We start from the raw sequence: 24,540 nt of genomic DNA, 5'->3' as shown, positions 1-24,540 counted from the left end.
CAAAAGTAATAAAAAATATTCAGTTACGAAAACCAAAAAAATTGGGTATTATTTTAAGGTAACGTGGTATAAAATAATTTTTAAAAACTATTCATATTAAATTTAAACAAATCTTTGGTTTTCTTACATAATTTAATTAATGTAAAACAGCACAACCTTTTAAAATGAGAAAACTTTACTCTAAAATAGTAACTTAATTATCTAATGAGTTAGTGTTAAATTCTGTAATTAAGATTTAATACCTGTGATTTCTAGCAGTATAATTAATGTAAAAATAAGATCATATCCAAACTTTTTTTAAAAAAGGGAATCATTTATGATGCAGTTTCTTTGCATCTGACAATGTTGTAATTTTCATTTATTTACCTCCATACAACCTTAAAATCTGTTTCAGCATAATTAATAATAAAACTGTTTGATAATTAAGAAACAGTTGTGTAAATTTTATCCAAGAATAAAATTTAGATTTGTATAAAATTTGTTTCTGTTTATTTCTTATAAATCAATCTGAAATTTTTACTAGTCAGTATTCATAAATAAAAATCACATATTTCTTTCTGAATACAATGGTACTAACTATATGGAAATTCCCCAAACAAGCTTTTCCAACAAATTTGAAATGATTTATGTTTTAATTTGCTTCCTGTGGCACTTTAATCAGTTTCAATGAAAAACAATACATTTATTTTATTATACTTACCTAGATATTTCAGCTTGGGAATTTTTCTCTCCATCAACAGTAAATGGAGATGCTCCAGTAAGTAACTCATACATAAGAACGCCTAAACTCCACCAGTCCACTGCCTATAAAATAATAATCATTGCATTTTGTAGAATTATTAAAAATAAGATTAAAAAGGACAATCATTTCTATAAAGAAAATTAAAATAGCAAATATTTTAACCCAAAGTTTTGCACTATTTCTACATACACATATATGTCCACATGTGGGCAAAAATTAAAGAAGATTAAATTATCAAATGCACAAAAAATGAGAAGACAACTACTAAGGTAATCTGTTTTTCACATAAAGTGAAAAGTGGAAAAAGTAATAATATAATTAAATTAATAACTTCAGTTTGAGATCAATTTGAAACTATGCCTAAAGAGCTATCAAACTGCATATCCTTTGATCCAGCAGCGTCTCTACTGATTTTGCATTCCAAAGAGATCATAAAAAAAGGAAAGGACCCACATGTGCAAAATGTTTGTAACAGCCCTTTTTGTAATGGCAAGGAACTGAAAATTGAGTAGATGTCCATTAGTTGGGGAATAACTGAATAAGTTATGGCATTTGCAAGCGATAGAATATTATTATTCTGTAAGAAATGATGAACAGACTAATTTCAGAAAAGCCTGGAAAGACTTGCATGAACTGATGCTACAAGTGAAGTGAGTAGAACCAAATGTATACAGCAATAATAAAATTATGTGATGATCAGCTGTGATGCACTACTTGGCTCTTTTCTTTCTTTCATTTTTCTTTGCTGAGGGCTAAGTGACTTGCTCAGGGTCACACAGCTAGGAAGGTCTGAGACCAGATTTGAACTCAGGTCCTCCTGACTTCAGGGATGGTGCTCTATCCAATGCACCACATAGCTGCCCCTAGACTTAGTTTTTTTCAACAATGAGGTGATTCAAGGTAATTTCAATAGACTTGTGATGGAAAGAGCCATCCACAGCCAGAAAGAGAACTATGGAGATTCAATGTGCATCAAAGTATTGTATTTTCACCTTTTTTTTTTCTTTTTGGTCATAGTTGTTGGTTTGCTTGTGGGTTTTTTCCCCTTTTGGTCTGATTTTTCTTGTTCAGCATGATTAATATGGAAATAAGTTTAGAATTGCACATGTTTAACCTATATTGGATTGCTTGCTGTCTAGGGGAGGGAGAAAAATTTGGAGAACAAGGTTTTGCAAAGGTGAATGTTGAAAACTATTTCTTCATGCATTTGGAAAAATTAAAAACTATCATAAAATTAATAATTTCATTTGGTCTCCCCAGTTAATTCTGGGATTCATGACTTTGAAGAATTTATAGTCATGATCAACTAGTGACACAAAATAAAAGTTTTCATTTTCAGCATGCTCCTAAATATAAATTTCCTAAATATAATTACTTTTAAGTATATGACAATATCACATACAAAACAAAATATATTTAGAAGAAATAAAATGCAAAAACTAGAAATATTGATGTTTGAAAGATAATTGTAAATGAGTAAAAATACCTTTCATAAAAACCATGACAGGTACTCAAGAAATGTTTATTGAACTGAATTGAATTGGGAGAAAAACCTATTAAGGGAATAAAAATATCATTTCACCAATATGATCCTTAGCTTCTTAATTTAAAAAAAAGGTTGGATTACATAAGCAGAAACAACAGGTTAGAATACATAATTTTTTAGTTAAATTGCTTTTTTAGTCCTTGAGTAGTAATTTTTGAAATTTTTAACTTCTCATAATTTCATGTAGAACCCAAGTCCTCAATTTTAATACAAAAAGGCACACAAAAATAGTGAAATTAACTGAGCAATTTCAAAAATTATGGGCCTTCATTGTAATTTGAGGTAAAGAGTACAAGACATGGAAAGAGACCTGGGTAAATGTTCTGACTCATATCTAATAAATTATATCTACTATAGTTATGTGAACATAGGTAAACATCAGTTTCCTCATCTAAATAAACAGGGATTGTACTTCACAGGATTGTGAATTTTAATTTTCATATTTCCATGAATTAATAATCTAATTAATGGGGAGACTACCTATAATAAAACCAAAAGCAATCCATTTAATGCTTTCTCATCTTGTGTGATTTTTGTCTTAATTGTTCTGTAAATCATCTACTAAACATATTGGGGGTGGAGGAGGTGGCTTTCTTTAGTCTTCTTAATATTGCTTGGATACCAAAGATGCGTGTGCGTTATTAGTTATTCCTCACTCTGGTTAAATGATTGGCTCACCTTTTTTTCCAGTGTTATATTTCTGATGATAACCTTTACAGCAATGATATCAAACTCAAATAGAAATGGGCCATAAAACAACTTAAGGATTCTTTTAGGACTATATGCTGACATAGAAAACCACATATTAATAATATTACTTTTGTTCTGTTATATTTTTATTTATTTTTATTGAGTAGATATTAGTAGCCATGAACCCCAAAGGAAGAGAAATTACTGAGTGATGGAGGTAAGAAGAAAATCTGAAAGTGGAAACAGGAGGTAAGGAGTATTGTATCTCCTTGACTAGTGAATTGAGGAAAATGAGTGAAGGTGCAGCTAATCCTGGAAAGGATGATCAGGAATGTGTTTCATCTCAGGAAAGAAAGGTTTTAGTAATATCTTGTACATAAAAGGAGTGGAGGAGGAAAAAGTTTAGAATGAACAGAAGTTTGTTGCCCATGGAACAGACATTCTAGGTACAATGGAAGGGCTGGATGATTGTGGCTGAAAAACCTCAGGGTGGGAGGACTGAGAGAGGTGATACTAAGGAACTAGGTGATGCAGGATTAGGAATGGGGTTTGTGTGATGGTTTACCAGGGTTCAAAATTGCTGAGATCTGAAAGGTATGACCAGGTATGAAAATGTTTATCATGAAAACCATTCTTCCTAAAAAATGTTGGAAATTGATTTGAAGGGGACATGTATATATTGTATTTAACTTATAATTTAACATATTTAACATGTATTGGCCATGTGGGGGAAGGGGTGGGGGGAAGGAGGGGAAAAATTGGAACAAAAGGTTTTGCAATGGTAAATGCTGAAAAATTACCTATGCATATATCTTGTAAATAAAAAGCTATAATTAAAAAAAAGATATTGATCTGAAGGAAAGTATAAAATGAAATAGTAGGTGTCACAGTCAGTCAGATGGTCATTTGGAGAGGCCCTGCTTCATTCCTCCCTAGGTGGGTGGAGATTATATAGGAAAAGAACACAAGAAAGAGATAAAAGTTGAATCTACATAGGAAAAAGAGGATCCTTATCCCCACAATCCTCTTCCTCTTTCCTCCAAGCATAAACACAGCCTGAGATCAAAGGATAGGTTGCTCCTCTTTGCATTACAGGTTCTCAACATCCTAATTGGGAAATCAAGCTGGCAGCAGGAAATAGAAATTACCTGGTCCTGGTACAGACTGAAGTTATTGCTTAGTAGTAGGGGAAGACTGTCCCTTGTGCCTTTCCCCAGGGGACATGAAGTATGTGCTCAGTAAAAGAAGGAAGGCACAAGGCAGTAAGATTAAAGGAATTTTTGGCACAATTTCTCACTTGAAGAGGCTACCAAGGATATAGTAGCATAAGTGGTAGATTCCTTGTAGAGGAGAAGTCTTTTGGAGAAGATGGAAAAACTCCTGGCCTAGCTCTTTTTTTTTTTAATTTTAATAGTTTTTACTTACCAGATATATGCATGGGTAATTTTACAATATTGATAATTGCCAAACCTTTTGTTCTAATTTTCCCCTCCTTCCTTCGCCCCCCCCCCCCCAGATGGCAGGTTGACCAATACATGTTAAATATGTTAAAGTATAAATTAAGTACAATATATGTATACATGTCCAAACAGTTGTTTTGCTGTACAAAAAGAATCGGACTTTGAAATAGTGTACAATTAGCCTGTGAAGGAAATCCAAAATGCAGGTGGACAAAAATAGAGGGATTGGGAATTCTATGTAATGGTTCATAGTCATTTCCCAGAGTTCTTTCACTGGTGGAGCTGGTTCAGTTCATTACTGCTCTATTGGAACTGATTTGGTTCATCTCATTGTTGAAGATGGCCACATCCATCAGAATTGATCATCATATAGTATTGTTGTTGAAGTATACAATGATCTCCTGGTTCTTCTCATTTTACTCAGCATCAGTTCATGTAAGTCTCTTCAGGACTGGTCTAGCTCTTGATACATTTCCTTAGGAGATATGTTGGGTCCATCAGGAGATGAAAGATAAAAGCAGCAAGGTCAAAGACCTTTTGGCTTCTCATCTCACCTAAAGAAGCTAGGAGTTCTCATTTATTTTCCCAATTTTTTCTCTACCACTCTTATTTAATTTTTAAATCTTTTTTCTTTTTTGTTCTCTTAACAAAATCTCTTAAACTCTTCTGAGAATTCTTGTTGGGCATATGTCCAATCTTCATTTTTCTTCTAAGGCTTTGTGTGTAGGTGTTTTCATATCACTGTCAAACATGTCTGTATCCTGAGCATCCCTGTTACAAGTTGGGTTCTTGTTTGCTTGTTTGTTTGCTCATTACAGTCTATTTTTTTATTTTGGACTTACTACTGTGGGGGGACTCTGCTCACTTGTGGGGGAAGAAGAAGCAATGTCTGGCCTGAGATTCTATTTTTTATGTCCTGCTGCTTTGGACTTCAAGTCCCTCACCCAGTTTGGATCTGTGGATTGAGCTTTTGTGACTGCTGTAGGACTCATTCAATATAAGTCCTTGGAAGGTTCTGCAGGTTCAAAGCTACTGATCTTCTGATTCCTTCTTCATCTTGGTTGACTGCCCTGGTTTATTCCTCTGAAGATAATTCAGGACTAAAGTTATAACTGTTATCCATTTTGGTCTTAGGCTCAGAGGGTCAAAGAGCTAAGTTTCTGGAATTTTGTTGTTCCTTACACAAGCAGATCCCTTCTTCTCCAGTTAATCATGTTATCTTCGTGGGCTTAAATTTCATTATCGGTAAAATAAGGGATTAGATTAGCTGATTTTTAAATTTTATTCATTCCTAAGATATTAAACTATGGAACAAATGAGTATGATTTCACTACTTAGTAGAATACTGAATATGAATTTAACTTTTTAAAATAAATAGCATGAGTTAAATTCTTAAAAGAAAAATTGACAAGACAATACAAGGAAATACAAAAATCTATAATATTAATAAAGTTGCATAAAAATGTGTTAATTCAAACAAAAATTAAACAGAAGTGGAGTCAAGATGGAAGTGGAGTAAAGGCTAAGACTCACCTGAGTTCTCCAATATTTCACTTCAAACAACTTTAAAATAATCGTCTCAAAGCAAATTTTGAAGTGGCAGAACCAACAACAAAAGAATAGAATGAAACAATTTTTCCATCCAAAGACAACATAGAAAGTTGGCAGAAAAGATCTTTCTCACTAGAGTAAGAGTGGAGCACAGTTCAACTGAATAAATAGCGTTATCTTCCAGAACTCTCATCTCATAAATGATAAAGTGGTTAGACAACTGGTCAGAAGGATATTACAGGGGTCCCTTTGCTGGCACTCAGTGCAGCACTCCGTTGTATTGCCCATATACGGTTCTGAAGAGAAGAACTCTTTAAAAAACAGAATTAGCCACATGAAAAAAAAGTACAAAAATAGACTGAAGAAAAGAATTCCTTAAAAAACAGAACTGGCCAAATGAAAAAGCAAGTACAAAAGCTTACTGAAAAATACAATCTTTAAAAATCAGAATTGGGCACCTGGAAGGTAATGACTCCATAAGATATAAAGAAATAAAAAAAAAAAACAAAGATAAAAAAATTGAAGAAAATGTGAAATATGTCATTGGAAAAACAATTGCCTTTGAAAACAGCTCTGAGAGAGTTAATTTAAGAATTGCTAAGGGGCAGCTAGGTGGCGCAGTGGATAGAGTACCAGCCCTGAATTCAGGAGTACCTGAGTTCAAATATGGTCTCAGACACTTAACACTTCCTAGCTGTGTGACCCTGGGCTAGTCACTTAACCCCAGCCTCAGGGGGGAAAAAATAAAAGAATTGCTATCTAAAAGCTATGATCAAAAAAGGAGCCTAGACATCATTTTTGAAGGTACTATTCAGGAAAACTGCCCTGATATTTTACAGTAAGAGGGTAAAATAGAAATGGAAAAAATCTACCAATCAGCTTTGGAAAAAGATCCCAAAATGAAAACTCCCAGAAATACTATAACCAAACTCTGTAAAGGGCTGAAAATCTGAGTTGCACTGAGTCCAAGCACTTGAGGCTAATTATCAATTGGACAATATTCTATTAGCATATGTTTGGAGAATGACCTGTCCCACCATCCTGTGCTGGGTCCATCTGTGGGTGTTAACAGTGAATGAAAGGAGACATAAGAGGGTGGAGTAGGACAATTTGGGATCATTATTTGGCAGTGGAGAGAAAGGAGGTGTGGAGATTCCTATATCTAATCCCCTGATGGCGACCCCAAAAGACCAAGAATAAAGACTTTTGCTTATCCTGATTCCGGCTGATTCTAAGACATCCAGGGTACTAACACGGTCGTTACAAAACTCCTGCGCAACAAGGTCAAGAAAAAAAGTATTCCAAGTAGTCAGAAAGAAACAATTCAAATATTGTGGAACCACAATCAAGTTAATACAAAATTTAGCTGTTACTTATATTAAAAAATCAGAGAACTTAAGATATGATATTCTGGAAGGCAAAGGGGCTAGAATTAAAACCAAAAAGCACCCACCCATTAAAACTGAGATAATCTTTCAGGAGAAAAAAATGGATATTAAATCAAAGAGATATTTCAAGCATTTCTGATGGAAAGACCATAGATGAACAGAAATTGTGACTTTCAAATACAAGAGTCAAGAGAAGCATTAAAAAGGTAAATAGAATAGAAAAATCTTAAGAGATTCAATTAGGTTAAATTGTTTGCATTCCTACATGGGAAGTTGATACTTGTAACTCCTAAGAACTTTATCATTATAAGGGTAGTTAGAAGGAGTATATGTAAAGATCATTAGTGTGAATTGGCCATGATGGAATAATACCTAAAAAATAAATAAAATTATGGGGTAAGAAGAAGGACATATTGAGAGAAGGGGGAGAGGAGAAATAAGAGTGGGGTAAATCATCTCACATAAAAGAGAAGCAAAAGAGTTTTTACAATGGAGAAGAAGATGGGAGGGTAGGAAATACTGTTTCAACCTTACTCTCATCAGAACTGGCTTATAAAGGGATAATTGTTAGGATTGCAAAGTGATAACTCAGATTGTCTAAACAATTCTCTAGCTCAGAGTTCACACCTTTAGGAGTTTACACCTTTAGACTTCTGAAAAGGAGTTTACACATTTAAAGAGTTTACACCTTTAAAAGGAGTTCTGAAAAGGAGTTTACACAACCTTTAAAAGGAGCGAGTTCATTGTTTGAAAGAGTTCCCACAAGCGCCTGGGAGTTCTCACAATTCCACTCTTTTCGAGGATAAAAGAGGCATCATTGAGCCTGGAGAGCAGTCTAGACTGGGAGATTGAGTTTAGACAGCGGTCTGGAAGGAGAGTCTAGACTGAGAGAAGAACAAGACTTCCTGGGAGAACTTCAAGGAAGCTCAAGGAGATTCAGAGCCAAGATTCAGGAAGAAGAGGATTCAAGATTCTACCTTCGCTCTGGCTGGAGACTCCAGAAGTTTCCCAAGAAACCTGCTCACAGAGGAAAAGATTTTACAGAAAAGAGATCTCCTCCCAGAGAAGGATTATAATTGAGAGACAATCAGAACTTTACATTTTGGCGCCCAATGTGGGGCAAAGGCTTTTGCCTATGCTGACAAGGACTTAGTCTGAGCCCTTCAGAGGAGCTAGCCTGGACCTTCATAGATAACATGCACACTCAAATTTGGAAATCTATATTACCCTACAGGGAAACAGGACAGAGTATATAAGAAATAAGAAAAGGGTAGGGCTGATAAAAGAGAGGGAGGACTGGGGGAGGTGGTGATCAGAAGCAAAACACTTTGGAGGAAGGACAAGATGGAAAAAGAAAGAGAGAGAAAGATAAATGGGTGAAAAATAGAATGAAGAGAAAAATAAAAAATAAGCAAAACTGATTTTTTTTTTCTTTTTTCAATAGCAAAATACTAGCAATCCAATATAGATTGTGTGTGTGTGTGTGTGTGTATGTGTGTGTATGTGTAAAGGGCTGAAACTCTGAATAGGTGCACTGGAATCAGACAACGGAGCACTTAAGGCTAATTACACATTGGACAATACTTTATTAGCATATGCTTGGAAAATGGCCCTTCTTACTATTCCGTGCTGGCTCAATCTTTTGGTGTATACAGATAATCATAGAAAGGATTAGGGGGTGGAGTAAGACAAGCCAGAGTCACTTTGGAGGAGGACAACGAGAAGGGAGGTTGGAGAGTTTGTGGCAGTTTTCTCCATTCCCTTCACTTCTTCCCCTAAAGACCAAGGACTTTTGCTTATTCTGATTTGAGCTGATTCTGAGGCCTCTAGTGAATTAATCTGGACTTCACATATATAGATACACACAATCCTTTTAAACATATTTCCATATTTGTCATGTTGTGCAAGAAAAGTCAGACTAAAAGATAAAAACACAAGAAAGAAAAAGCAAATGAAAAAGGTAAAAATACTAATGCTTTGATCCCCAATAAGTCTCAATAGTTCTCTCTCTGGATGCAGAGGGCATTTTCAATCCCAAGTCTATTGGAATTATCTCTAATCACTGCATTGCTAAGAAGAGCCAAGTCTATCACAGCTGACCATCACATAATCTTGCTACTACTATGTATAATGTTCTCTTGGTTCTGCTTACTTCATTGCAGCATCAGTTCATGTAGGTCTTTTCAGGCTTTTCTGAAATCAGCCTGCTCATCATTTCTTATAGAATAATAATATCCACATTACATCCATATACCATATACCATATACCATATACCATATACCATATACCATAGCTTATAAATCCATTCTCCAACTTATGGGCATTCATTCAATTTCCAGTTCCTTGTCATTACAAAAAGAGCTGCTACAAACAATTTTGCATATATCAGTCCCTTTCCCTCCTTTATGATCTCTTTGGGAAACAAACCCAGTAGTGATACTGTTAGATCAAAGGCTTTGTACAGTTTGATAGTCCTTTGGGCAAAGTTCTAGATTATTCTCCAGAAAGCTGGATCATTTTACAACTCTACCAGCCATGTATTAGTGTCCAAAAACTGGAAAAAAATCTATAGCAATTTTCCTTGATAAAAAATCTTCATTTTTCAAATATGGAGAGAACAGAATCAAAATTATAATACTACATGTCATTCTCCAGTTGATAAATGGTCAAAAGATAGAAAGAGGCAGTTCTCAGATGAAGAGATTAAAGATATATATAGTTATATGAAAAATGCTTTAAATCATTAATCATTAGATAAATGCAAATTAAAATAACTCTGAGGTCCATCTCACGCTTATCAAATTGGCTAATATGACAGAAAAGGAAAATAAGAAAATTGGGACACTAATGCTCTGCTGTAGAGTTGTGAACTAATTCAGCCATTCTAAAATCAATTTTAGAATTATGTATTTATAAAACCATGCATATTTTTGATCAAGCAATACTATAATTATGTATCCCACAGAAATGTTTTAACAAGGAAAAAGAACACATATAGAAAATTATAGCAGTTTCTTTTGTGGTGTCTAAGAATTGAAAACTGAAGGGATATCCATCAATTAGGGAATGATTGAACAGACTATAGCATATGATTGTGAAGAAATACTATTGTGCTATAAGAAATATTGAACAGTATGCTTTTTTAAAAAGCCTAGAAAGATTTACATAAACTGTTGCAAAGTAAAATGAGCAGAACCAGAATAGTGTACAGAAACAGCAATACGGTAATAATGATCAACTGTGAATGACTTAGCTCTTTTCAACAAAACAACGATTCAAGATAATTCCAAGGACTTATAATGAATAATGTCTTTAAACCCAAAGAAAAAGAACTGATAGAATCTGAATGCAGATTAAGACAACCTTTTTTTAACTTTATTTTTCTTGGGAATCTTTTTGGTATGTTTTTTTTTCCCCACAAATACTTCATTTTGCATTACTGCACATGTATAACCTGTATCAAATTACTTGCCATCTCAGGGAGGGAAGGAGTGAGAATTCAGAATTCAAAAATTTTTTTTAAAAATGAATCTTAAAAATTGCCTTTATATAAAATCTTTTAAAAAAAAATTTAAATTAAAAAAAAGATTTTAAATTAAGCAATAAGCCTAAACATTAACAAAATCCACAACCTGAAATTATAAGATCTCTGGAGAGAACTAAAGAGAATGATCAGATAAAGAACATTTTTTTCATGTACACAGGGATCCCATAAAAATTTATAATACAGGCTTAAAAAGCTCTTGTAAATACATAATAATAATTTCTATGTGCTACTTTTCAGATTATAATCAATAAAAGATTTGAAAGATAGCAAAATTATAATGACATAACATTGGGAAAATACAGGCAAGGAATACAGATAATTTAACAATTAGGTCTCTGAAAAAAAGTATGCACAATACATGTTTAAATTTAATCTCCTCCCTTAAATTTTTCTCCATAATTTCTAAATGTAGACAATAAAGAAATAAATCAATCCCTGATTTGTAGCATTTACCTATTTCTAAGGTATAAATGCGCACATTGAAATTTTAACAATCAGCTGTCTCAACTCAGTATGAGCAGGCTCCAACATACCCACACGACATAGTGGTTTTCAGAGGTAATTTATAATATGAAATGCCTAATATCATTGAATTACAAGTTGATATACATGGCACATTCATCCAACAAAACACTAAATAATGTTAATAATGATGATGATAACAGTTATTTTGCTGCACAGGAAAAATCAGACTTAGAAATAAGGTAGGGGTAACCTGAGAAGGAAATCAAAAATGCAAGTGGGAGTAGGAATGCTATGTTGTGGTTCATACTCATTTCCCATAGTTCTTTCACTGGATGTAGCTGGTTCTCTTCATTATTATACAAATGGAACTGATTTGGTTCATCCAAAGGACTTCTTTAACACCCAATGCAACATTTGCACTATAAGTTGGGACAACCTTCCTTCCTAAGAGAATGGGGATTCACTGTTTTATTAAAATATTTCTCAATAGAGAAAAAAAATAATCAGATGATGATAACAATAGCTAAGTGCCAGACTATGCTAAGGACTTTATAATTATTTATGATTACATTATGTATGTAATGTATATATAATATAGAATAATCACATAATATATAATATATTACAACAATTGGATATAATATATAATTATAATTATTAAACTCACTTTATCTTCACAATTATCCTGGAATTGTTGTTACTACTGTAATACCCATTTTACAGATGAGGAAACTGAGGTAAAGAGGTTCAGTGATTTGCCCACAGTCACATATATAGTATAATTTGAGGCTGATTAGAACTCAGATGTTCTTGGCTTTTGGACAGGCACTCTTATCTATTGCACTACCTAGTCTTCTGGCATACTGAGTAAAGAAAGGTATCAAAGATAAGAATGTCAATATAGGTAAATGAACAAGATGAAATAACTGTCAGAGAGACAATTTAAGTAGCTAAAACTTTTATAATTAAATCTGTATATAAAGAAAAATAAAAGGAAAGTAAAAATAAAGAATACCTTATCGTGTCCTGCATCTCCTCCTCTGACAATATCAGGTGCCATGTATTCTATAGTTCCACAAAAGGAATATGCTCTTTCAGTCTGAAAAAAAAGTCATTTCATTATATTCCAACAAAATACAATAAAAAATACAACATGAAATGGTTAGGACCATGCTTATACTTAGATGAAAAAGGTAATTATCTACATCAGAGGTGTCAAATTCAAATAGAAATGAGGCCACTAAACTATACTTACCCTTCAGCTGAATATTAACTTAGAAAAACCATATAATACACTATCTATGTTTTATTGTGTTTTTATTTATTTTAGTATATATTTTAACCTAGTTTAGTAAAAAGTATTGGGGATTATCTGTTGGACATCTCTGGTACATATGGTAGAAGGAAGAGCACCAAGAAAGTTCCCTCTGCTCTCAAAAAATGTCACTCCAAATCTTTGAAATTCCATACCTACTCATTTCTTTGGAACTGGATTTTTTTTTCAAGAATCTTCTTATCAATCAACCAATGAATAAGTATTTATTAAGCACTTCCTCTGTGTCGGGTACTGTTGGACCCTGACACACACAAAAAAATCAATCAATGCCTATTTTAAAAGTTTGCAATCTAGTGTGGAAAACAATTTAGTATATGTTTGTAAATATCATTAAATATATCTATAGGTCTATAGATATAAAATATAAATTACAATGGATTTATCTATATATAGATATACATATATATCTATATATAATATGCACATATAAAAATACATTCAAAATAAATACTTCTAGGAGTCTAGACAATGTCTAGGAATGATGTGCTGCTATGAAGAGTATTAGACTTTTGGTCACACAACATGTCGCGGAACAACATTCCTTTTGGTCCAAATCTTGCCTTGTAGTATATGTGAATTCAAGATGGTCATTCTACCTCTTTGGCCCTTAGTTCCATCAACTATTAATTCTATCAACTATCATTCTCTATATTTCTCATTTTCATAATTTCCTTACATTCATGTTGCACAATTTTTTAACCATTTCCAAAACTGAATATCTACATATTAACTGTTCCTTGTCACTGTAAAAAAGTGTTGCTATAATTATATTAATGTATGTAGGATCTTTATTCTACCTTTGATTTCCTTGGGATATACATCTAACAGAGGGATCTTGGGTCAGAAGGAATGGACTAAAATTCTCTTTGTTAGAGTAATTAAAAATGTACTTGAGATAACTTTTTCAACTTTTTAAAGGCTCTAATGGTTAGGGAATTTTTCTTTATATTAATCTGCAGTGGTACTGACACCTTAAGGCCCTGCTCCATGGAGGAAGGCTAGTTTTTGCTTAGAAGATATTGAAACTGTCCTTGAGATTTTAATTGGTTCAGGAGAAAAAAATTGGGGGCACTGATATAGCTCTCTGGTCATCTGAGCACAAAAATAAAACACAAGAGACTGTAGCTCTCTCTATAAGCTTCTGACCAAAGCTTCTGGCCAGGAACATGTATAACCTTAGTATACAAGAGCTGCACTTAGCTATCAAGACTGTATTCTTGATGAGTATCTTTTTTCTGCTCTGAATATATTTTTTCCCTCTTATACTACAAACATTTTTTTCTAACTATTAGATGGACTATGAATGTCTCATTTTGTTCCAATTTCAGACTGAAGCCATCAGATTGGCTTATATAAAGCAAAATCTGCTTTCCTTCGATTTCTATTAATTCATTTTAGTTGATCCCCATTAAGACAAGTAAAACAAGTTCAATGTCGAAAATTAAGTATCTTTTCCTCCTTTTTTTCTATTCGATAATCAACTCAAATTCTATCTTCAGCTTACCTTCTTTCCCTCCTACTTTTCTGTTGGGTAAGACAAATTTCTGTACTTAACTATGTGTATATTCTTCCCTTCTTGAATAAGTTCAAATGAGAGTGATGTTCAAGCACTGCCTGCTCCCTTTTCCCTTTTCTCTCTACCACTGTATAAACTCTCCATTGGATGCATCATTTAAATGAGATAGTTTTCTCTATTCTTCCTTTCTCTTCCCCTTCTTGTAATATATATTTCTTTCTCATGCTTCTATTCTTTGGAGATCATCCCAGCATAATAAACTCAAACCCAAGACATCTAATTAGACTGTTTCTATTTGCCCTAGTCATGATAAAGTTCTTAGGGATTACTCTCTCAATTTCCCATAATAGGAATATAAACAATTTAAGCTTGTTTACTCCCTTATGATTTCTCTTCCATATTTACCTTTTAAGACTTTTTTGAGTCTTGTTTGAATGCCAAATTTTCTTAGTAGCTCTAATTTTTTCATCAGAAATGCTTTTAAGTGTTCAATTTCATTAAATATTAATTTTCCCTAATAGGATTGTGCTCAGTTTTACTGGATAGATTATTCTTGATTGTGATCCTAGTTCCTTTGCCTTCCAGAATATCATGTTTCAAGCCCTCTGTTCCTTTATAATAAATGATAGCTTCTAAATCTTTTGTGGTCATGACTGTAGCTCTCCAATATTTTATTTCTTTCTCATTAGCTGTTTGCACTGATTTTTTTTTTTAACTAGGAGCTCTGAATTTTGGTTAGAATATTTTTGAGAGTTAACATTTTGGGATCTCTTTTAGGAGGTTATTGGTAAGGTCTTTTAAATTATCAGGGCAGTTTTCGTTTGTAATTTCTTGAAATTTGATGCCTAGGACCTTTTTTGTTTGTGACTGACATGTAGTTCATTGATTCTTAATAATTTCTCTTCCATCTATTTTCCAAGTCAGTCATTTTCCAGATTTCACATTGTCTTCTACTTTTTCAGACTTTTCAATTTTTAAAAATTGTTTCATGTCTTATGAAGTTATTAACTTCACTTGGCAAAATATAATTTTAAGAAGTTATTTTCTTTAGTATTTTATGTGTCTTTTACCATGCTGTAATTTTTTTCATAATTTTCTTGCATATTTCTCATTTCTCTTCCTAATTTTTCCCCTACTGTTTTTGATTTTTAAAAATCTTTGTTGTTGTTGTTGTTATTGCTCTTTTAAAAATCGCTTTCTTTAGTTGTTATAGGAATTTCATTAGTCTTGTGTCCAATATGCTTTTTTCTTTGTGGCTTTACAAATCACTAACTGCTAAGTTTGTGTCAAGCTTCCCTTTCACAAAAGTTTTTTATTTTGTTGTTCAGTTGTTTAAATTGATTCCAATTCTTTTTAACCCCATTTGGGATTTTCTTGGCAAAGATATCAGAATGATTTGTCATTTCCTTCTACTCATTTTGTAGATAAGGAATTGATTGACCCAAATAGTATTAAGGGACTTGGCCAGGATCACAGAGTTAATAAGTGTCTCAGGTCATAATTGAACTTGAGAAGATGAGTCTTCTTGACTTCAAGGTCACACTTTATCCACTAGGTAACTTAGCTCCTTTTTATGCTCAAGTTCTATTTTTGTTATTTGCTCATTTTTCCTGCCTATTTCTTGAGTTTGGCTCTGTTTTCCTCTGAGTCTGGAGGGAGGGGAATGACTAGCCTGAGGTTTTATTTTTTATGTCCTTCTACTTTCATAGTTCATTCTGGAAGCCTGTAAGTTTCTAGTTGTTCCAATGTAGTGTGATTTACTCAGGTAGATGTCTGTTCATTACACTTCTGCTCTGTGTCTTATTCCTTAGACAAGGTCTTTGCTACCTTGTAAACAGGACTGCTTCTCCCTGCTCTAAAACTGCAATTGAGAAAATGATAATTAGTGAAAGAGCTTCCAGATGGTCCTTGCTCCTGCTCCCAAGTATAGTACAGGATACCCTGCGATCTCCATGTGTTTGGGTGTTCAAGCTCTTCATTATATCTGAATACTAGGCTGCTCCTGGCCACTGCTACCCCACAGCCTGGTGCCACTTCTGTTGTGTTGTTAGCTATTGTCCATAGATCTCTCTATCCTATTGTTCTTAGATATCTCATCTGCTCTGAACTGGAAAAATGACTCACAAATTTTTCTTGGCTTTCCCACTTAGAATTCATTTGGGTCTTTTTTTTTTTCTTTTGGTTTTTGTGGAAGGGACTTTGGGGTTACTAAGCTCTCACTTTACTCTTTCTCTCCATTGTGAAATCCCAAATCCTATCTTTAGAAAGAGATGTTTCTCCATACCTTCACATGCTAGTATCTCGCCACCATATTGTTTTCTATAGAATAGAAATTCCTTGAAAGCAAGGACCATGTTTTTGCATTATTTTGTATTCCCAGAACTTAGTACAATGCTTTGTACACTGTAAGCACTTAAATACTTGTTAACTAACTTGATTCATATTCATATTCAACCAAAATTCTAGATCTTTTTCAAACTATTATCTATTCAAACCTTCTTCTTGCCTGTATGAAGCTGATTTTTTTAAAACTCCAAAATAAGATGATATTTATCACCATTAAATTTTATCGTTGCCAACAAAACTTAACTGTATAGAGACATTTCAATGAAAATGAATAAAAAATATATGAACTAAAATCAAAACAAAAAAATCATTAAATTTTATCTCATCATATTTGGTGCAATCAATTTTTGGCCCAATTTAGCCTGTTAAGACTTTTCTGAAATCTGACTATCATATAGCATCATCTATCCCTTTCTGTCACATGCAAAGGTGATAAGCAGGACACGTATTTATTCATTTAAGTCAAAGATGTTAAATATAAAAGCTCCTATTGATTCTCTGCTGGAGACGTTGTTTTAAGTTAATAAAACCATTAATGACTACTACTGGTCATTAAACCAGTTGCTGATCTGCTTATCTACACTATCATCTATCAACCATTTTTTTCATTTTTTCCAAAAAAGCACAAGATTCTTTGTCAAATGATTTACTAAAATTTAGGCTAGCTACTATGTTTCCTTAGTTTAACAGGAAAAATAGAACGATCTATTCATAATGAAGTCATAAAAGCTTTGAAGCTAATGAAGTCATTGCTTTCTTTTCTAGATATTCACTAATCCTTTCTTTAATTTTTACATATTTCTAGAATGTTATGAGGAACTTAAAACAAACTGTTAAGATTAGAGTTGTAAGACTCCATAATTTTTCCTTTCCCTTTTTTTTTTTTTTTTTAAATTGTGACATTTGCTTTTTTCCAATATAGGAGTACCTTGCCCATTCTACATGAACTTAGAAATATTATACCTTACCAAGCACACTACCACTTTTTCAGCATACAAAAATGTAGTTCATATGGTCCATGTGACTTTAATTCATAGCAAGGCAGTTGAGAGCTCTCTTATGTCCTATTTTTTTCTGTTCCATTTTTAATTTTTAATTGCACAAGCATGGATATATTGATGATACAGAAGGAATAGAAAAAAGATACTATATAAAACAAATTACTATCACACATAGCTCTTTAAAGTATAAGCTGAATTTAACATAAGAATAACAAAATTGTCCTGCTTATCTGTGTTTCCTTCTGAACTCTCTTCTCTCCTCTTTTGTGTATTTTAAATTAAATTTTGTCAATTATAAAGTATTTATTTTTTCCCTTCCCATGGACAAGAAAAAAGATAAAATTCTGATAAACACAATAAATAAATTTAAGTCCCATATTGGCAATTTCCAAAAATATATATCTTATTCTGCATATTAGTCTATTACGTCAGTATCAGGAGATATATTACAGTGTTGATCATCTGAAATTGAAACTATTTTCACTCATATGAAAGTGTGTTCCAAATCACTATTGATCAGAGAAATGTAAATTAAGATAACTCTGAGATACCACTACACACCTGTCAGATTGGCTAAGATGACAGGAAAAAAATAATAATGAATATTGGAGGGGCTGTGGGAAAACTGGGACATTGATACATTGTTGGTGGAGTTGTGAAAGAATTCAACCATTGTGAAGAACAATCTGGAATTATGCCCAAAAACTTATCAAACTGTGCATATGCTTTCATCCAGCAGTGCTACTACTGGACTTATATCCCAAAGAAATACTAAAGAAGGAAAAGGGACTTGTATGTACCAAAATGTTTGTGGCAACCCTTTTTGTAGTGGCTAGAAACTGGAAAATGAATGGATGCCCATCAATTGGAGAATGGTTAGGTAAATTATGGTATCAGAATGTTATGGAATATTATTGTTCTGTAAGAAATGACCAGCAGGATGAATACAGAGAAGCTTGGAGAGACTTACATGAATTGATGCTGAGTGAAATGAGCAGAACCAGGAGATCATTATACACTTCAACAACAATACTGTATGAGGATGTAGTCTGATGGAAGTGGATATCTTCAACAGAGAGAAGATCTAATTCAGTTCCATTTGATCAATGATGGACAGAATCAGCTACACCCAGAGAAGGAACACGGGGAAATGAGTGTAAACTGTTTGCATTTTTGTTTTTCTTCCCAGGTTATTTTTACCTTCTGAATCCAATTCTTCCAGTGCAACAAGAAATTCGTTTCTGCATACATATATTGTATCTAGGATATACTATAACATATTTAACATATATGGGATTGCCTGCCATCTAGGGGAAGGGGTGGAGGTAAGGAGGGGAAAATTCGGAACAGAATTGAGTGCAAGGGATAATGCTGTAAAAAATTACCCATGCATATGTACTGTCAAAACAGTTATAATTATAAAATTAATAAAAAAGAATAAAATAAAAAAGTGTTGATCATTAGTCCTCTGTAATCAAACTGATAATTGAATCTAAATATTTTAAAACTGTTCATTTTTAGTGTTCATGTTGTAGTATGAATTATTTTCTTTCTTTTGTTCACTTCAATCTAAATCAATCTTCCCAGATTTCCTTGACACCATTACTTTATTTCTTACAGTACAATATACCAAATTTTTTCTAATAAATCCCCAAATAATGGACACTTCCTTAAATTTTCCATTCTTTGCCATCACAATAGGAGCTGGACACATAGGAATTTTTTCAATCTTTCAGGCTTAAAACTGGTATTATTGGGTTATAGCATTTGCACAATTTAGTAACTTTGGGGGCATAATTCCTGTTTCCCAGAATGGCTCTATACTAATTTATAGTTCCATCAAGGCACCTGTTTTTCCAAAACCTTGCAATATTTGTCATTTTCCTTTTTTATCAACTTTGTCAATCTGATGGGTGTGAAGTGGAACCTCAAAGTTGCTTTAATTCACATTTTTATAATTATTAATGATTTGGAATATTATTTTATATGCCTATAGATATCTTAGATTTTTTTCCCCTAAGAAATACCTGTTCATATTCTTTATCATTTATCAATTGGCTAATGGCTTTTATTTTTGTAAATTTTGTAAATTTTTATCAGTTCTGAAATATTCTGAAAAAAAGGAACCTTTATCATAGAAACTAAAACTTTTTTTATCAGTTAGCTTAGTTGTTATCAATTAATCTTAGTTCTACTGTTTTTGTTTATGTAAAATTTCAATTTAATATATCAAAATTGAGCATTTTATCTTCTGTGATCCTCTTTATCCCTTCTTTGGTCATAAACTATTTCCCTGTCCATAGATATGAAACATCATTTTCTCCTTGTTCCCCTATTTTTTTAAAAGATAAAGCAACTTTGATATTAGCAGGAAGCAGGCAAAAGGAGGAGAACAGTGGCTTGGGGTGTGATGGATGGAAAGATCTAGTTTCATCAGGTCTAGATGATTGAAATTCTCTATTATTCTTATTTCATGGCTTCATGTCAAGTTTGTGATATGCTTCCTAAACTCATTTATTTTCCCTTTCTATACAGATGATTTGTAATGTATTTTAGCACTTCTATTTCTGTCCCACATGATTATATTTTAAATATATATATATGTATACATATACATACAAACACATTTTTTTTTACTATACATACAAATAGGAGTAGTCAAAACAAAACAAATACCCATATTAGCCATGCTAAAGAATTCTTCAATTTGCACCCTGAGTCCATCACCTCTCTGTCAAGGGTTGGGAAGCATCATGAATCATATGGAATCATGTCTGGCCCATTGTGGTGATTAATTTCCTATCAATGACAAGGGGAGTGAGGAATATGCTCCACACAAGGGCTCTAAGTTTGATGCAATATGCTTCTGCTTTCCTGTTTCTTTTCTCTTTCCCTACCCAGAACTCTTACCACTAAATTGTAATCCTTTCTTTGGTTATAAGCCCGTACTCTGAATACTTTCTTTTATATACTCTGCTTTTTCCCATTCCCTCTTATTTTCCTTCTAAATGAAATATATTTCTGTTCCCAGTTGTGTTTTTATATGTATATTTTCCCTTTCTTTGACTATTTCAGATGAGAAGGAGGTTCAAGTGTTTCCCATTCTCCCTATTAGTTTTTTTTTTTTTGTTTAATACAAGTCTTCTACTTTTCCACAGAAAATATGTGAGATATTTTCCCCCACCTTTTTTCTTCATTCACCCTCAGTGTATTCTTTCTCTTTCAATTCTTCTTTTAAGATAATCAAAACATAAAACAATTTTTAAAAAATCTTCCATGAGTTGTATTCTGTCAGATTTTCTCTGTGAATTCTGAAGATTAAAAAAAATTCTGAGGGGATTATTTGTGTGTCATCTCTCCATAGGGGAATGTAAAAAAAATTTATCCTTGTTTAGTTCTTTATGATTGCTCACTCATATTTACCTTTTCATATCTCTCCTGACTCTTGTGATACTTTTTTTTCTTGGATTTAGGTATAAAGTTCCTGGTATTTTCAGGGATTTGGGGGATTTTTTTCTAGAGGTGACCAATAGCATCTCTTTTGAATTGATTAATTGATTGCTGCTCTTCCTAGGATAAGCTGATTTTTTTTTTTTTGCAGAGGCAATTGGGATTAAGTGACTTGCCCAGGGTCACACAGTTAATACATGTTAAGAGTCTGAGACCAAATTTGAACTTAGTCCTCCTGACTTCAGGGCTGGTACTCTTTCTACTGCACCATCTACTTGCCCCAGCTGCTCTAATCTTATTATCATGCTGACAACTCAGATTCTTAATACCTTTTCAGCCCCTTCAGCCTTCTTTCAATAGAAGGACTGAATTCCTCCTAAAACTTTCCTTTATGGAGAGCAGAATTTGGTCTTTCTGATTCACTTCACTTTCCATCCATACATTTAATTTCAACTCATGAAATAAGATGTCCCTTCTTCCAGGATAAAATGATCAGTTGAAAACTCTTTACCATGCTGCTTACTCAGCTTTAGAGATGCAACATCTTCCTACTACTACCTGTAACCTCCTTTCCCCTCTGATTAGAGAGGGACATACAGATGTATCCCAGTCCCCTTTTTCTCTGAATCTTTTTCATCTCCCTTTTTGAGTGTTGTATTTTTCCATGAGTTTCCCTGTAGATAGGGAATGCCTTTCTTCTTATTATTTGTATCTCCAGAACCTAGCACAAAGAAGGCACTTAATATTTACTGACTTGATGATTGACACAGACCACTATGGGAAACTTGAAAACTTACAGGTTATGAAACTTATAGGTTATCCCAAATCTTAGAATAATATTATATTTATTATAGCAAGAAATAAGCCTCAAGATCCAAGAGAACATAAAATAAGACCAAATACAGTGCAGCCATTTCTTAAAGAAATAATGAAACCTAGTTCTTAACACAAAATCAAAAGTCGTTTTTTAAGGATGTTGAAGATACATGTTTGTAGCCAGGAGACAGGGAGAGGCTGAAGTGAAAAAGCAAAGAGTGGGCAGTTAGATGTAGAGGAAATGAGTAAGTGAAATCACTTGGACAAGTTGAGGGGTCAGTCTTGGCCAGGAGGAAGACCACTTCATCATTTAAGACAAGGGTGAAAGAAAAAATGGCAGAAAGGACCTAAAAGATAGGAGATAAGGAAAAGGGGAGAAAATGAGAATCATGGTGGGATTAATTTTTTTTCTGTAAAACATAAGGCAGAATTCTTAGTTGAATTTGTTGCCTATGAACAGGCATTTTGGAGGACAAGGTACAAGAGCTGATGGAGTTAGAATGAAACTTTAGGGTAGAAGGATTGGGGGATGGGAGCAAGATAGTGGTATGGAATAGAATTTGAATAATGATCTTTAGGAATTCATGGGACATGAAAATAATGACTAAGTGTGAACATGTTCAACACTAATGGAGAACATTGTTCTAGCCTCAAAAGACTAGTGAACAGGAGGAGATGAGAGGTCTGAAGTTTAAGAGGTTGCTCATTTAAACTGCTTGGTGGAAATCAATTAAAATCCAAATTTATTTAGGTAAATCACTTTCTACCTTAAAAAAGTATTTAGTATTATTTTCATGATAGTAAGTCAAGTCAGTAAGTATTTTTAAAATGCATATTACATTTTAGACATTGTACTAATACAAATAAAAAGGAAGGGATACAAAAGAAGGCAAAAACCAAACCAAAGTAAACAAATTTAAAAACCTTTGCTCTCAAGGAACTCAGTGTGATGGGGGAAAATATGCAAACTATAAACAGATAAAATATATCCAAGATAAATTGAAGATAGCTTTTTTGTAAAAGTTGTAATTTTAGCTGAAACTTGAAGGAAGCCAGGTGGTAGACCTGAGAGAGAAAATTCCAGGCATGAGATGGCAGCCAGTAAAAATGTATAAAGAAAGAAGATGGGATTGTATATGTGAGGCAGAGCAAGGAGGCCAATGTCACTATATTGTTGATTACACGTATGAGAGTAAGGTGGAAGAACTACTACAAAGCATTCTCAAAGAAAGTGCTATAACAATACTTAGCTGAAATGCAAAAATATTACTTAACCTAATTGTTGGACTGTATCAATGTTAAATGTTTACTTATTAAAAATAATATATACATAGTGTAGTAATCTGGTACTAAAAGCAAATCACCAAAAAAATTCTCAAATCATCTTCTTCAGAAACCCATAAAAACTTAATTTCTATTCATAAATATATCAATAATTTAAAATATATATACAATACTCACTTCATCAGCAAGGAACTCCTTACTCAGACCAAAATCTGTCAGTACCACATGGCCATTATTATCAAGTAGAATATTCTCCAGTTTAATGTCACGGTATATAATGCCCAACTGTAAGGGGGGGGGGGGAAAGCAAATAAGCATTTATTTAAAACAACAATTTTTTTAAGTAGCAATAAAAATTCTTAAATGTCATTTTAAAAAATCATGTCATTCCACTGTTCAAGGATCCATAGTAGTTTCCTATCACTAATCAGAATGATTCAAAGTTCTTAGGAAAGTCCATCATGAAAAGTCCTCTATCAGTTTCCTTTTACCTAATATAATTTCTCAGTATTCCTATTGTTTTCTTTCAATCTAGTAATATCAATTTTCTTACCTTTATCATCTTACAACATATTTGCCCCTGCTTTAATGTATTTGCTCCCCATCAGGAAAAAACTCCACTCACTTTCAAGTGAGATCTTCCTTGAATATACTCTTCTAAGAAGCCTTTCCTGATTAAGTAGCCTGCAAAATTCATTTTTTAACTTAATGTTTCATACCATTTATATATAATTTGTATTATACAACATTTATCTGTAAATCACATTTCCTTTAGTTTTTCTTGTATTTTCTGACAGTTTAGTTAGTCCTTAGAGTTTAAACAGCTAAAATACATTAATTTAATATTTTATAACCATTTCATTTTGTGTACAATCACTGATCAAAAAATAAATATCTCATTTCTTACAGAAGTTATATCATTCCCAGTTCAGTTTCCCAGTATTAAGTCTGACATTCCATCTTAAGATGAATTCTTGACCTAAAATAAATGTTCTAAGCAAAGAAAACCTATTTTTATTAATATCAAGGATATGAAATTTTGATAACAAATTTAAATATAGGAAATACAAGACAATTGTTTCCAATAAGCAAACTTTTCTGCTTGATAATGCATGAGGAAATATTTATCAATCAATTTGATTTATATGCCTAAGTCCTAGACTGACTGCCATTTAAAGAAAAAGGATGGAACTTAAAGATAACTGAAAGAGAAATAAAATAAATAAATATATGTTAATATTAGAATGAGATAAAAATCTCTAGATTATCTAATTATTTTACTGAACACTAAAAAATAAGCATCACTTAGTGATAAGTATCATTCCCTATCATCCTCCCCAAATGTCTCTTTTGGACTACAGAATTCAAAAACAACACAACAAAAAAAAAAAGGGCTTTTCT

At 32.9% G+C, this 24,540-nt stretch overlaps 1 protein-coding gene across 3 annotated transcripts in view; it reads right to left on the bottom strand.

The window, feature by feature from the left end:
- Positions 1-24,540, bottom strand: part of RPS6KA5 (ribosomal protein S6 kinase A5) — a 203,126-nt gene that overhangs the window by 61,210 nt on the left and 117,376 nt on the right. Inside the window, exons 5-7 of one of the 3 annotated variants that reach the window (XM_074289727.1) lie at positions 23,317-23,424; positions 12,406-12,489; positions 701-804 (exon numbers count right to left, since the gene is read on the bottom strand). In XM_074289727.1, the coding sequence (XP_074145828.1) occupies positions 701-804; positions 12,406-12,489; positions 23,317-23,424 (296 nt within the window). Of the gene's footprint in view, positions 1-700; positions 805-12,405; positions 12,490-18,559; positions 19,652-23,316; positions 23,425-24,540 lie in introns of those variants that run through there. The other 2 variants (XM_074289728.1, XM_074289730.1) reach the window with 2 other exon arrangements.

Source organism: Sminthopsis crassicaudata, chromosome 2 (genome assembly GCF_048593235.1).
Source record: "Sminthopsis crassicaudata isolate SCR6 chromosome 2, ASM4859323v1, whole genome shotgun sequence".
Classification (NCBI taxonomy): Eukaryota; Metazoa; Chordata; class Mammalia; order Dasyuromorphia; family Dasyuridae; genus Sminthopsis; species Sminthopsis crassicaudata.
Note: the sequence above shows the minus strand (reverse complement) of the source record. Positions and strands in the feature narration are given on the sequence as shown.